The sequence below is a fragment of the Morone saxatilis genome, unplaced genomic scaffold, assembly GCF_004916995.1.
Source record: "Morone saxatilis isolate NCDOM2014 unplaced genomic scaffold, NCSU_SB_2.0 Contig12, whole genome shotgun sequence".
Taxonomy (NCBI): Eukaryota; Metazoa; Chordata; class Actinopteri; family Moronidae; genus Morone; species Morone saxatilis.
In genome coordinates, this window is record NW_023339674.1 from 19,786,427 (window position 1) to 19,796,882 (window position 10,456).

General features: G+C 42.3%; 1 protein-coding gene across 4 annotated transcripts in view; it reads left to right on the forward strand.

The window, feature by feature from the left end:
* ralgps2 (Ral GEF with PH domain and SH3 binding motif 2) overlaps positions 1 to 10,456 on the forward strand; it is a gene marked incomplete at its 3' end in the record, with an annotated part of 64,438 nt that overhangs the window by 22,041 nt on the left and 31,941 nt on the right. For 3 of the 4 annotated variants that reach the window (XM_035653164.1, XM_035653168.1, XM_035653166.1), the window contains 3 exon segments: positions 1,790 to 1,919; positions 2,197 to 2,304; positions 3,040 to 3,090. In XM_035653164.1, coding sequence (XP_035509057.1) covers positions 1,827 to 1,919; positions 2,197 to 2,304; positions 3,040 to 3,090 — 252 coding nt within the window. 4 annotated transcript variants of the gene reach the window in all.

Sequence of the window (10,456 nt, forward strand, 5' to 3'; positions counted from 1 at the left end):
TAGAAACTGATGTATGGCAAACGGAACAACTTTGATAGTGAAGTTGAGTTGTAGATCTATTTAGAGTGTTTATTTTTTAATGGAAATGATGTCTTATATGCACATCTTACAGTGTGTTCACGTTCATCACAGCATTGAATTTAAAAAGACTGTGTGTGTGCTAACTGTAGACAAAACTCCAAAGTAATATTTTACATCATTATCCAGGAGCCTCAGACAAAAAGACAAGAATCACACAGGTATTAGACCAGAAAGTCGGGTAATCACAGATGTTTGCCAACAGGCAGACTCAGAATTATAAATACAGACTGGCTGTTGCTTCCTGTGCAATTGCGCACTGCTGTCACAAACAATGCGAGGAGAGTTGACATGATGTAGTGGTGTTTGCTCTTGGCTTAACAGAATGCAACTGTGGAAGGCAGCTAATGGCTCTTAAAGCACAGGCCATTTCAGCTTGAGTCCGGAGGCCGCCAAAAAGACAGACCAGCACACACACACACACAGAGGCCGGCATTGTCAAGTACACAAGGGATGCCTTTGCTGCCATTCAGTATTCTAAGCAGCTTCTTTTTTTCATTACTGTCTCTGTGTGTAGTCTCTGAGGTATTTTCAGTCATGGGCAGGAAGAATATTAAGGAATATTAAAATATCATCCTCAATGAGCCTCCAGTCTTACATTTATGATATGTAAAATCATCAGTCATAGGTAGGGTCAGATTGGGATATTAACAGAGGTACACAGACACTGAAATTGTATTTTCCATGACTGCTACTTAAATGTCAGAGGTGCCAAGATTTTTTACTATCAATTAAAGAAGATAATGAAAATGCATCTTGTGCAACATTCAGTAATTGATGCTCATGCTGAGACTACTTATTGATTATTTCATTCCCAGAGAAAAAATAGAGACAGTGTTCAGAATTGATTTAATCATTTCATTCATTTATCAAGAAAACAAACAACCATTATTTGCTAGTTACAGCTTTGAATTCCTTTTTGTGTTTTTTGACATTTGGGAAAAGAAAGAAAACAGTTTTAAGACTTTGGGCTGTAGCTTGTGTTGTGTATGAGTCATTCACATTCACATATTGATACTGACAGTTACATGAATGACTCAGATGCTCAGCATTAACCAATCCACTTTAACACTTGGTACTCTTTTGGTTTTTGGAAGGAGAACACAAGACTAACCAAGACACATGTGAATAAACCTTGTTTTTCCTGATAGGTCTGTTTACTCCAGCAGCCAGTTTGCTTCTCTGAAAATCTTGTTAGTGGCTGAAATCTGTGTGAGAGGGCCTGTTGAATTTCAGGATGAACACATTCTGCTCTGGTAGCCAGTTAAGTGTTTGATAGTCCGGTCTGTAGAGTCATTGAGCAGCAGTGGGTCATAATCTAGTGTTGGGTGTAAGCTGTCTTGTGGCTCTGACCGACAGCTGCTTTCTCCAAACCCCTTTCACAGAAGATCTCTTCCTAATGCTCGGCCTAAGCTCCTTCTGTCCTGTCTTCTCTCGCATAGTAAATGACAGTTTGTGACAGTGCACGTCCATATGGCATTCACTAATTCGGTGAGGTTGAACGCAGCTCAGTAGTTGCAGTAACCTTTAAAGATGAACCTGAGAATACGTCAGTTAACACGTTTCAACCAGTAGGTGGTGCTGCTGCCACAAGCTGAGTGATCTGTCTGCTATGTTTGCTGGTGGTAATGTTCAAGATGTAAGCAAAATGTACTCACTGTGGCATATTTTCTCTCTCTGTGTGTGTGTGTGTGTGTGTTCGTTCGTTCAGAGGGCCGGGCGGGCTTTGCTGCAGCTGAGGATGATGAATGGTCTCTTCCGCTAGAGCTGGATGTGTGGGAATGATGGACCTCCCTAATGGTCAATCAAGCATCACCACCACCGCTGCAACAGTCTCTGAGGTAAGGCCACGCCCACTCGCTAGACCTCCACCCACTCTATTCAAAGTTCATCTTGTACACTCTTCTTCCAGCACGTTTTGATACTGGAAGCTTTAGTGTTTGATTATGTTGTGACAGGATGTAGTCAAGTGTGTTTTTTTTTCTGCTTGAAGTATTCAGTCAACAAATTTTTAAACACGACTGGTTATTTAACCCTCTCAAACCTTGCATGCCACACCTCTCTCCTCCACTTGATAACCTTGTTCTTAATGCAGCTGTGTGTGTGTTTGTCTTCTAGAAGAGCAGCAGCTCAGAATCTCTCAGTGACAAGGGTTCTTCAGACCTGAAGAAGAGTTTTGATGCTGTTGTGTTTGATGTGCTGAAGGTCACCCCTGAAGAATATGCAGTAAGCTAAGTTTTAAGTGTTTCTGTCTCTGTCGGTCCTTGTCTGGTTAACCTGTATGTTTGAGTGTTTAAAAAATGAAATGTTCAGCAAGCACGAATGTGATGTGCTCACTTGAAAGAGGAGGAGATGGAATGAGAGAGGAGTAAATGGGGTCAGAGTTTGGATCACTAATAATTGATGATGTTTGGCAGTGCCAAGATGGCACTGATGGATTTCCCCCAGGCTGCCTCTGCACTTTTCATGGCAACTATGAACAAAGTAGAAGTCCTGTTTAAAATGAATTAGCCTTAGCTTGTTGTAAGGGTTAATGTTACTTAGGATTGTCCCATAATAAATCAAATAAAAGCATGTTCCTCACCATGTCTTGAATCTTAATTTAATGCTTTGATGTTTGTCCCTTGGTCTGCCCCATTCAACCACAAGAGGGCACTCTTGATCTTCTTTTCCCCCCACAAGTGTCTCTATGTCACATCTCTCCATGGTATATCAAGGCATTTAAAGCAAAAGACCCCTGTCACAGCCTCCTGCTTGTGAGGGTGTAGCCTCTCTAGCAAAAGTGTTTCAATTATTGAATTAATAGTTTATTGACCTTTAGATTGGACAATTTATGATTAATATCATGATGCCTGTATGGCATCATGATATTAGGAAATAATATCTAATAATATATTGTTTTTTGTTTATTGCAGTCTGAACATAGCAAGTCTAACATCTGTTGTGTTTTGTCTCCTCCAGGGCCAGATTACGCTCATGGATGCTCCTGTGTTCAAAGCCATCCAGCCAGAGGTGAGCTGCTATCAGATCAGTGGAGAGAAGAGAGGTGTTGACAGCTTTGTTTGGCTGTCATTTTTGACATATAGTGTGAGAAATAAAGCAAGGCTGTGAATTTTGTTACCACTATCAAACATGTTGTTAATTTGGAAGGTGGGGAGAGTGTATATTTCATCTGCTGTATTTCTTCCTATGTCCCTGTCTTTTAATTTTTCCCTTGCATAACTTCCATGCGGTTGATATCCCTGTACCATGCTGTGTTGTGAGCAGCTGTGCTCAGACCTCCAATGCAGAGCTACATATATGCGGAAATAGGGCATCTGTGTCTCACCAAGTCTTGGACACCTTGTCTGTTGCCTCAGTGGGATCCGGTGTAATCTTATGCTGGTTTGGATTGTTAGGCCCTTGCGATTGTGACAGCAGTCATGGATAACCTGTGTTTAAGGTCGGTCACTGCGGGCTTATAAAAGCAGCATTCAGACCACACAGCCCAGTGTGGTGGTGTGGGTACAGTCTGACTCCTGCTCTTGCACATACACTTGTCTCAGTCTGGGCTAACAGCACACACACTCATCTGGCATAAGATCCATCCCAGATCCCTGTCTTTATTTAATTTTGATAACGATGTTTAGCGTACATAGTTTGCTGTGTCTGAGTGGTGGAAAAGACTAAAGATTAATGTTCCTGAGTAGCTTTTCTCAAGGCTTGTCTTTCGAGTATTGCTGTTCCTTTATCCAGACTTCATTGACGTCGCCTGGACTCCAGCCCCACCGCCTTAACTGCACGGGGCCAAGCTCACTCATAGGCTGCTGAAGGCTTTATGAATGCAAGCATGCTCCTGTGCTCACTCTGGTTTGACAGACTGACCGACTGAGTGGGTTTTATAAGCCTAATGAAAATATGTCCCTGCTTTTCAGTCCAGTGTAGCAAATTGGCAAAATATTGGCCCTGGGTAAAGATTTAAAGTGTCAGATGCACAGGGATGTGATCATACTTTTTGCTTTAAGATGGTGGGATTTGTTTTTTGGAGAGACCTGTAGTGGAAATGAAGAGCGATGTGGAGGGCTCGGGGGTGTGAGTAAGTGAAGAGGAGTCGCTGGCCTGATTTGAAGGGGATGACTGACAAGGAGATGAAGGCTGCAGTCTGGAGGGAGAGAAGGAGCAGAGTGAACAGTGCGCAGAGTGACCCAGCAGCATCCTGGCAGGGACAGAGTGGACGAGAGAGGCTTTTCCTGCTCTCACTGTGCTTTTTGTCTCCCAGCACTGGCAAAAAAAAAAAAAAGCTATGACTGAACTAAAACTCAACTAGAGTTTCCACTGCTGTCAGTCTCCTCTCGCCCTCCTTGCAGCCTCAAGATGGGAAAAGCAGGTGTGTGTGTGTGTGTTGGTGCACGCCTGCTGTTTCACCCGGCTCACAGCCTGAATAGGAAAATATTAAATAACTTCAGTTGTGCAATAATGTTTTTACTGACATACAGCCCATTTTAGCCTTTCAAGCACCCTTTAAATGCCATGTTACAAACTGAAATCTACATGTACACAAATATACGGTAGATAAAATAGGGCTTACTGGTACTTAGGGAACAGTAATGGACATCATTGTGGTTAAAACAAATATTTTCATTTTCTAGAGTGGAAAGAAGACACAGTGTCCATTTCCATGATGGATGTATTATCATTTGTTAGAATAGTTGTGAGGTAATCAACCCTCAACTGAATATGATATCTTAAGTAGAGTTTCATGCATTACTGAACTTGGACACGTCCAGATGTTCTTCAGAAGGTTTCAAGCTGACATATTTTGACTTTTCTCTAACAAACAATAGACGAATCAAATTTTCCATCAGATTGGTTCCAAGTGTTGCCGGTCTGCGGTCGTACAGATTAAAAATTGTTATTATATCAATTTCTATGAATGCCCTTACAACTTAGTTATTGTAGACTAAACTTGTCCTTTAGTCTTATTTATTGCATAGTGCTGATGTTGCCGTCTGGATGTATTAAATTCTGTATCAGCAGTCTGTCATGTTTGGGCTGCTCTAATGTTACTGTTTTTGCTGTACTTCCAAAGCTGCGGTCATTTCCGTAATGGCTGCTACTTGAAATAGTTGGAATGACCATAAACTATGACTTGGCCTGTTTGTGTGTGTGTATTAAGATTTTTTATTTTCCCCTCACCATAAACACATCATAACTATCTTAATATAATGTGAGGGAGTGTGAGAGAAAGAGAGTGCCACAGAGAGAGACTGAGTATCCAAACTCTGTTATGCACACTCTTGTTTACAACATTTTTTACATGTGTATATGATGCATAAACAGACATTCTGGCATCAGCTAGAAAAATTGCCCCAGACAGGACTGCAGTAGAACAGAGGTTCTCATTAACTCAAGTGTTCCAACGTTGACATGGAGCAGATGTATGGAGAGGGGCCCGAAAGATCTCACCAAGCCCTCTGGACGAGGAATAAAAGATAACTGTTCGTCACAATAGCAATAAAAGATTACATGGCAACTGTGGATGGAGACAAAGTCTGGCCAGCCCCTCTGGACAGGAAGCATAGTTTACTATCCTCTTTTCTTCCAAACTTAAACTAAAATGAAAAGGCCAGTATTTTAAATAACCCTTTGATATTGGAAAGGCCTCGAGAGAGCTAGGTTCATAAGCTCAGAGCTGAGCGCATGCCGCTGTGACACAGCAGACAAACAGAATCTAAACTCATCTGCTTTTGATGATATGCAAGTGACAGCTCATAAGACATTGCCATGCATGCTGTACTTTACTTCCTACACGAAATGGACCCTTGTCAGCAGGATACTCATGGTTCTGAAAAAATGGAAGAGATATTGAAAGAGCTGCGGGTCAGAGTGCCGCCAGGGTCTTGTGTTCTCTTTGGAGTACAGGTATAATTGATGAGGACACCAGAAGTTGTTTTTTTTGTGTGTTTTTCTGATGGTAAAATAATCTATAGTGCAGAGTGGACTGATGTTCAATCTACAGCCCTCAGCTGAATTGCTGATATGTTCTTTGGCTGTTGGTTTGCGAAGTGAAATGCCATTAAAATGACAAGATGGATCATAGAGAGGAGGAGGGGAAGGGATGCGAGGGACTTGTAGCTAAATCTTTCTCTCTCATCTAAATTTACGAGACAGTGATTACTAATGGGTTGTAGCATTGGCTGGCTCTGTTTTATCAGGAGCAAACTGGATTAGATAGCTTACTATAGCATGGATGGATCAGCTGACAAGCAAAATGTAGAGATTAAAATGAAGTGAAAAGGGTGTAGAGAATTGTGATGAAATGAAACATCGCTCCCTCTGTTTTTCTGTCCCAGTGTGCCATTTCTAATTTCATAATCAGACGTGTGGCTGATGATCCACAGCTGGATGTTTATGAAATGGTGGCTGAGAGGAAAAGAGAGATTGAGTGATGTAGAGGGACTTGAGAGGGGCTTTTTGGTGGGGGGGAGGGCCGCCTTTGTTTTTAACACACAGTCATGACAACAGCCAAGTAAGTAATTTAGTGGCTTTGGCTGGCAAGCTTCGCTCCAGCTCTCAGGGAATAGCTATCAGATTGCATTTTACGTACCGCTAAGAAGTATGTCAGTTCCTCACATGTGTTAGCGCCCAGTGCAGAAATCCTCTGAACAGATTGAAGGTCTCATGTGAGAGGATGATGACTTGTAGCTGGAAGCAGGTAACATTTCACATACTCAGGCCTGTCTCGCCTGCAGGCTTAATGTTTTCCAGCTCTGATTGTGAGATAAGAAAAACAAAACCATTTAATCAAATATCATGTTCCCTGATGGACAGTCTCAACTGTAAGCGATGTAAATAAAGGCTGCATACAGCTCTTTGTTGGCCCCTGTAGTCAGCACATGTTGTTCCTGGTGGAGGGATCGGACAATAATTGCTACACAACAGACGCAGAAGGGAATCCCACCCACACTACAACCTGTCAGCATGATGGTCTATGAACATTTATCATTGTGAAAGGTGATTTCTTCTTAATGTTTTGGCAGTAGAGAGAGAAAATCCACAATGACAAGATTTTCCTTGTCGGAGAGGATTTTGTCCATTTTTTTAAAGCTGCCAATGGAATACTTTGAGATTTAAGATGTCAATAAACAGTGGAAGACTGCATCATCTTTTATTTATGTTTTACTTTTAGAATATAACAGTAATTATTAGCAAATCCATTATGCAGTTTTTATATAGGAACATGCCTGGTCTGGTTTTACTAGCTAGGACAGATGGCCTGTCCTAACATAAGAACCACATGAGTACATGTACTAAAAGAGCTCCCAGAAAAGTAATTCTTTCCATGGTATGCACAGCAAGGTAATGGAGGCTGCTGCTGGCTTGTACGTCTCCACCAGACTCTAGACTTTAGAACTGAGACAACAATACATTTTACGACCTTCTTTCCCCTTTTGTTCCCTGTCTTTGCTTTACCTTTTTTTTTTTTTTAAAGCTTCAGATGAGTGGCACCAGAAATTTGGCATAACCTGGCATTCAGTTTATGTTTCCTCTGTCTCAGTACAAGCTGAAGTACAGATCAGCAACAGGCGCAACCATGCAGGTTTTCCATTGAACTCCTTCCTGTCATCCTCTGTATATCTCCACCATCTCCTCTCATCTTGCAGCAAGTCTGCCTTCTCAGTCTCACTTCCTCTCCTTCTCATCTTCCTTCTTTTTCCACCCTGTTTCTCATCTTTATCAGCCTTTCCTCTCTTGGCCTGTGGCATCTCCCTAATATTCCCTACGATCCCAATTCTTCAGGTTTCCATTTACATTGTAGACAAAAACAAAAGGAATTGCTGGTGTATCTCACATGAGGTCATCGCAATTTGTAGCTTAGCCGCAGCTGGTTATCTTACTCAGCCTGTACTATTAACGTAATACCCCTCATAATGTACTTTTGTCAAAGCTCTTATCTAAAGCCAGTGTTTTGTTTGTCCATTCTGGGCTTCTTTAGATACATGGCACAAAAAAAATAAATGGCGGGCTCTGTGGAAAGTAACCTGTGGTGTCTGTAGACATAAAAGACTCAAGATTCCTTCAGGTGATTATACACCAATGAAAACGTAGTTATAAATATTATATTCCCTTTCTGCCAATACATCCTCCTACCATAAAAACGCTCTTTCACCCCATCAGTTGCTATTTGTTAACAATCGCAACTTGTAAGTCAATTAAATGTTCAGCCAGAGTTGACGTCAGTTTTTCAGCCCTCTTGTTAACTATACATACACAACAGTAAAGATACAGCCAGCTTAAAGCCGCCCCATAGGACTGTGCTTTAATGAAAATGCTGCTCAGCCAGACCAGCATGGGGAAATGACAGGCTGTCTGTGGTTTGGCGGAGCAGGCTTTTTTTTACTACGCGCTTTTACTGCAGCATTTAAAACCCTCTCCTTACCAGAGCTACCTCGTCAAAGCGTTTCTCCAAAGACTCAACTGTTGTCCGATTTTATTTTATTTTTTTAATTTTTAAATGCTGCCTGCAGTTCGTAATGTGACAGCGTGAAATGAGAGTATAAAGACACAAGAAAAATAAAGAAAATAAAATCCTATTAGTTTCTGGAGAGTCTGTGGCTCAGTTCCCTGCTGCTGAAATACACTCGAGGCACTGGCATTGGTTGGCTGAAGAACAATAGAGCTTAAATGACTTCAAGCCTCAACATTAAGCTTTAGCTGGACAGACAGACGGACGGGTGGTTAGATTGGAAGACAGGGCCCAGGTGGTCCAGCATTGAAGGGTCGGTGTAGGTTGTTGAAATGTTGTGGTCTTGGTGCGCAAGGGAGATGTAGGACCGCCTATGTTCCTCTTCTCGGGTGTACTGCCTACCTGGGTGGTCAGGTGGTGGTCCGAGCTGCGAGACACACAAACACACCCACCACCCGCCAACTGTGGAACGTCTTTGTTTAAGAACCATCCATAGTTGTGTGGAAGCTGGAGAGGCGAATGATTGACACGATGGCAGGAAGGAGGGGAGCGCTTATTTAAAAAAGGACAGATGTTAAATAAACGATGAGCCCTCCTCTGTGAGAGAGGCTAGTGTCTCCTACTCTCTGATTTAGCTCCATCCTGTGATGGTGACAGCATGCTCCAGCTCACAGGAGGCTCCACACAGGCTTGTAAACCTAGTGGGAAGATGCTGTTAGGTCTTTTACAGTGTTGTCTTTTATGGTCTTAACACTATCTCTTCATCTTCTCTCCATTGTCCTCCTTTTTCCTTTCCTCATATCCTCATCTTGACTCAGGAAACATGGGCCCTGAGGCATCACCTCGCCCACGCATGAATGTCTGCTTTTAACATCTGTATTTGATATGTTGAATCTTTACCCCTCGCTGGCTGCCTCTAACGACTCAGAGACTCTCTCTTGACTGAGCAACACTTCTCTTTGCAAGTGTGTTGTCCTGATGGGGTCCAGGTCAGGGAGTTGTGAGCAGTTTGCTAGACGTCGTTGCTTCCAGACAGTCAGTCTCACAGGGGGAGTACTGTGTGTGTGTGTGTGTGTACGTGTGTGGGGGGGGAGCTGCAGCCTGATTCAGCTGTTCATATTGTAGCCCAAGTCGGCTGGGCTGGCAGGGATTAGGAGGAGAGCTTGCACAACATTTTTCCTACTGTTACGTCAGTGTCCTTGGCCTCTGGACAGCCTGCGGGGGCCAAAGGAGGGTCTGGGTTCCCCTTTGCAGTGTCTGTGTGGTCTGCGTCTTTACCTCATCACTGAGGTCAGCCTGGTACTCCGAAAGACGTGACTGTTTGTGTGTTGTTGGAATTTTTCACCGTTCAAGTTTCAAAGTCACCACCCTTTAAGAACAGTATATTTAAATTACTAACAGCACTGCTGCTTCCACAGCTGCTGCTACTTTGTAAGACTGCTATTAGTGCAAGTGCGGAAATGATTAATTGTATAGGTGATCAATAAAAAATTGATAAATGACAGTTTCAGTCACTCACTGAATACTCATTTTGAAGCCATTTCTCAAGTCATAATCCAAGGTTTATTGCCAAGTAGGTTTTCACATACAAGGAATTTGCCATGGTAAGTTTGTGCATAGCAATTAAACATAGAAAAATATAAATAAAGATAAAAACAGAGACAATAAAAAGAGACAATATAGAAAAATATAAAAAAGAGACAATATGGCCGAATACTTAAATAAATGATTGAAGAGCTGTACAGTATGTTCAAAATATTGTCTGGAGGACTCTGCAAGTTAGCAGTGTGACATATAATGATATTGCAACGTGCAAGATAAAATCCGAGCAAAGCGCATTAATGTAACTCATAGATTCAGGGTGGGTGGTGGGTTTAACAGTCGGTGTCAGTGATGGTCCTGGGACTTGTTGATGAGACCAGCTGCAGATGG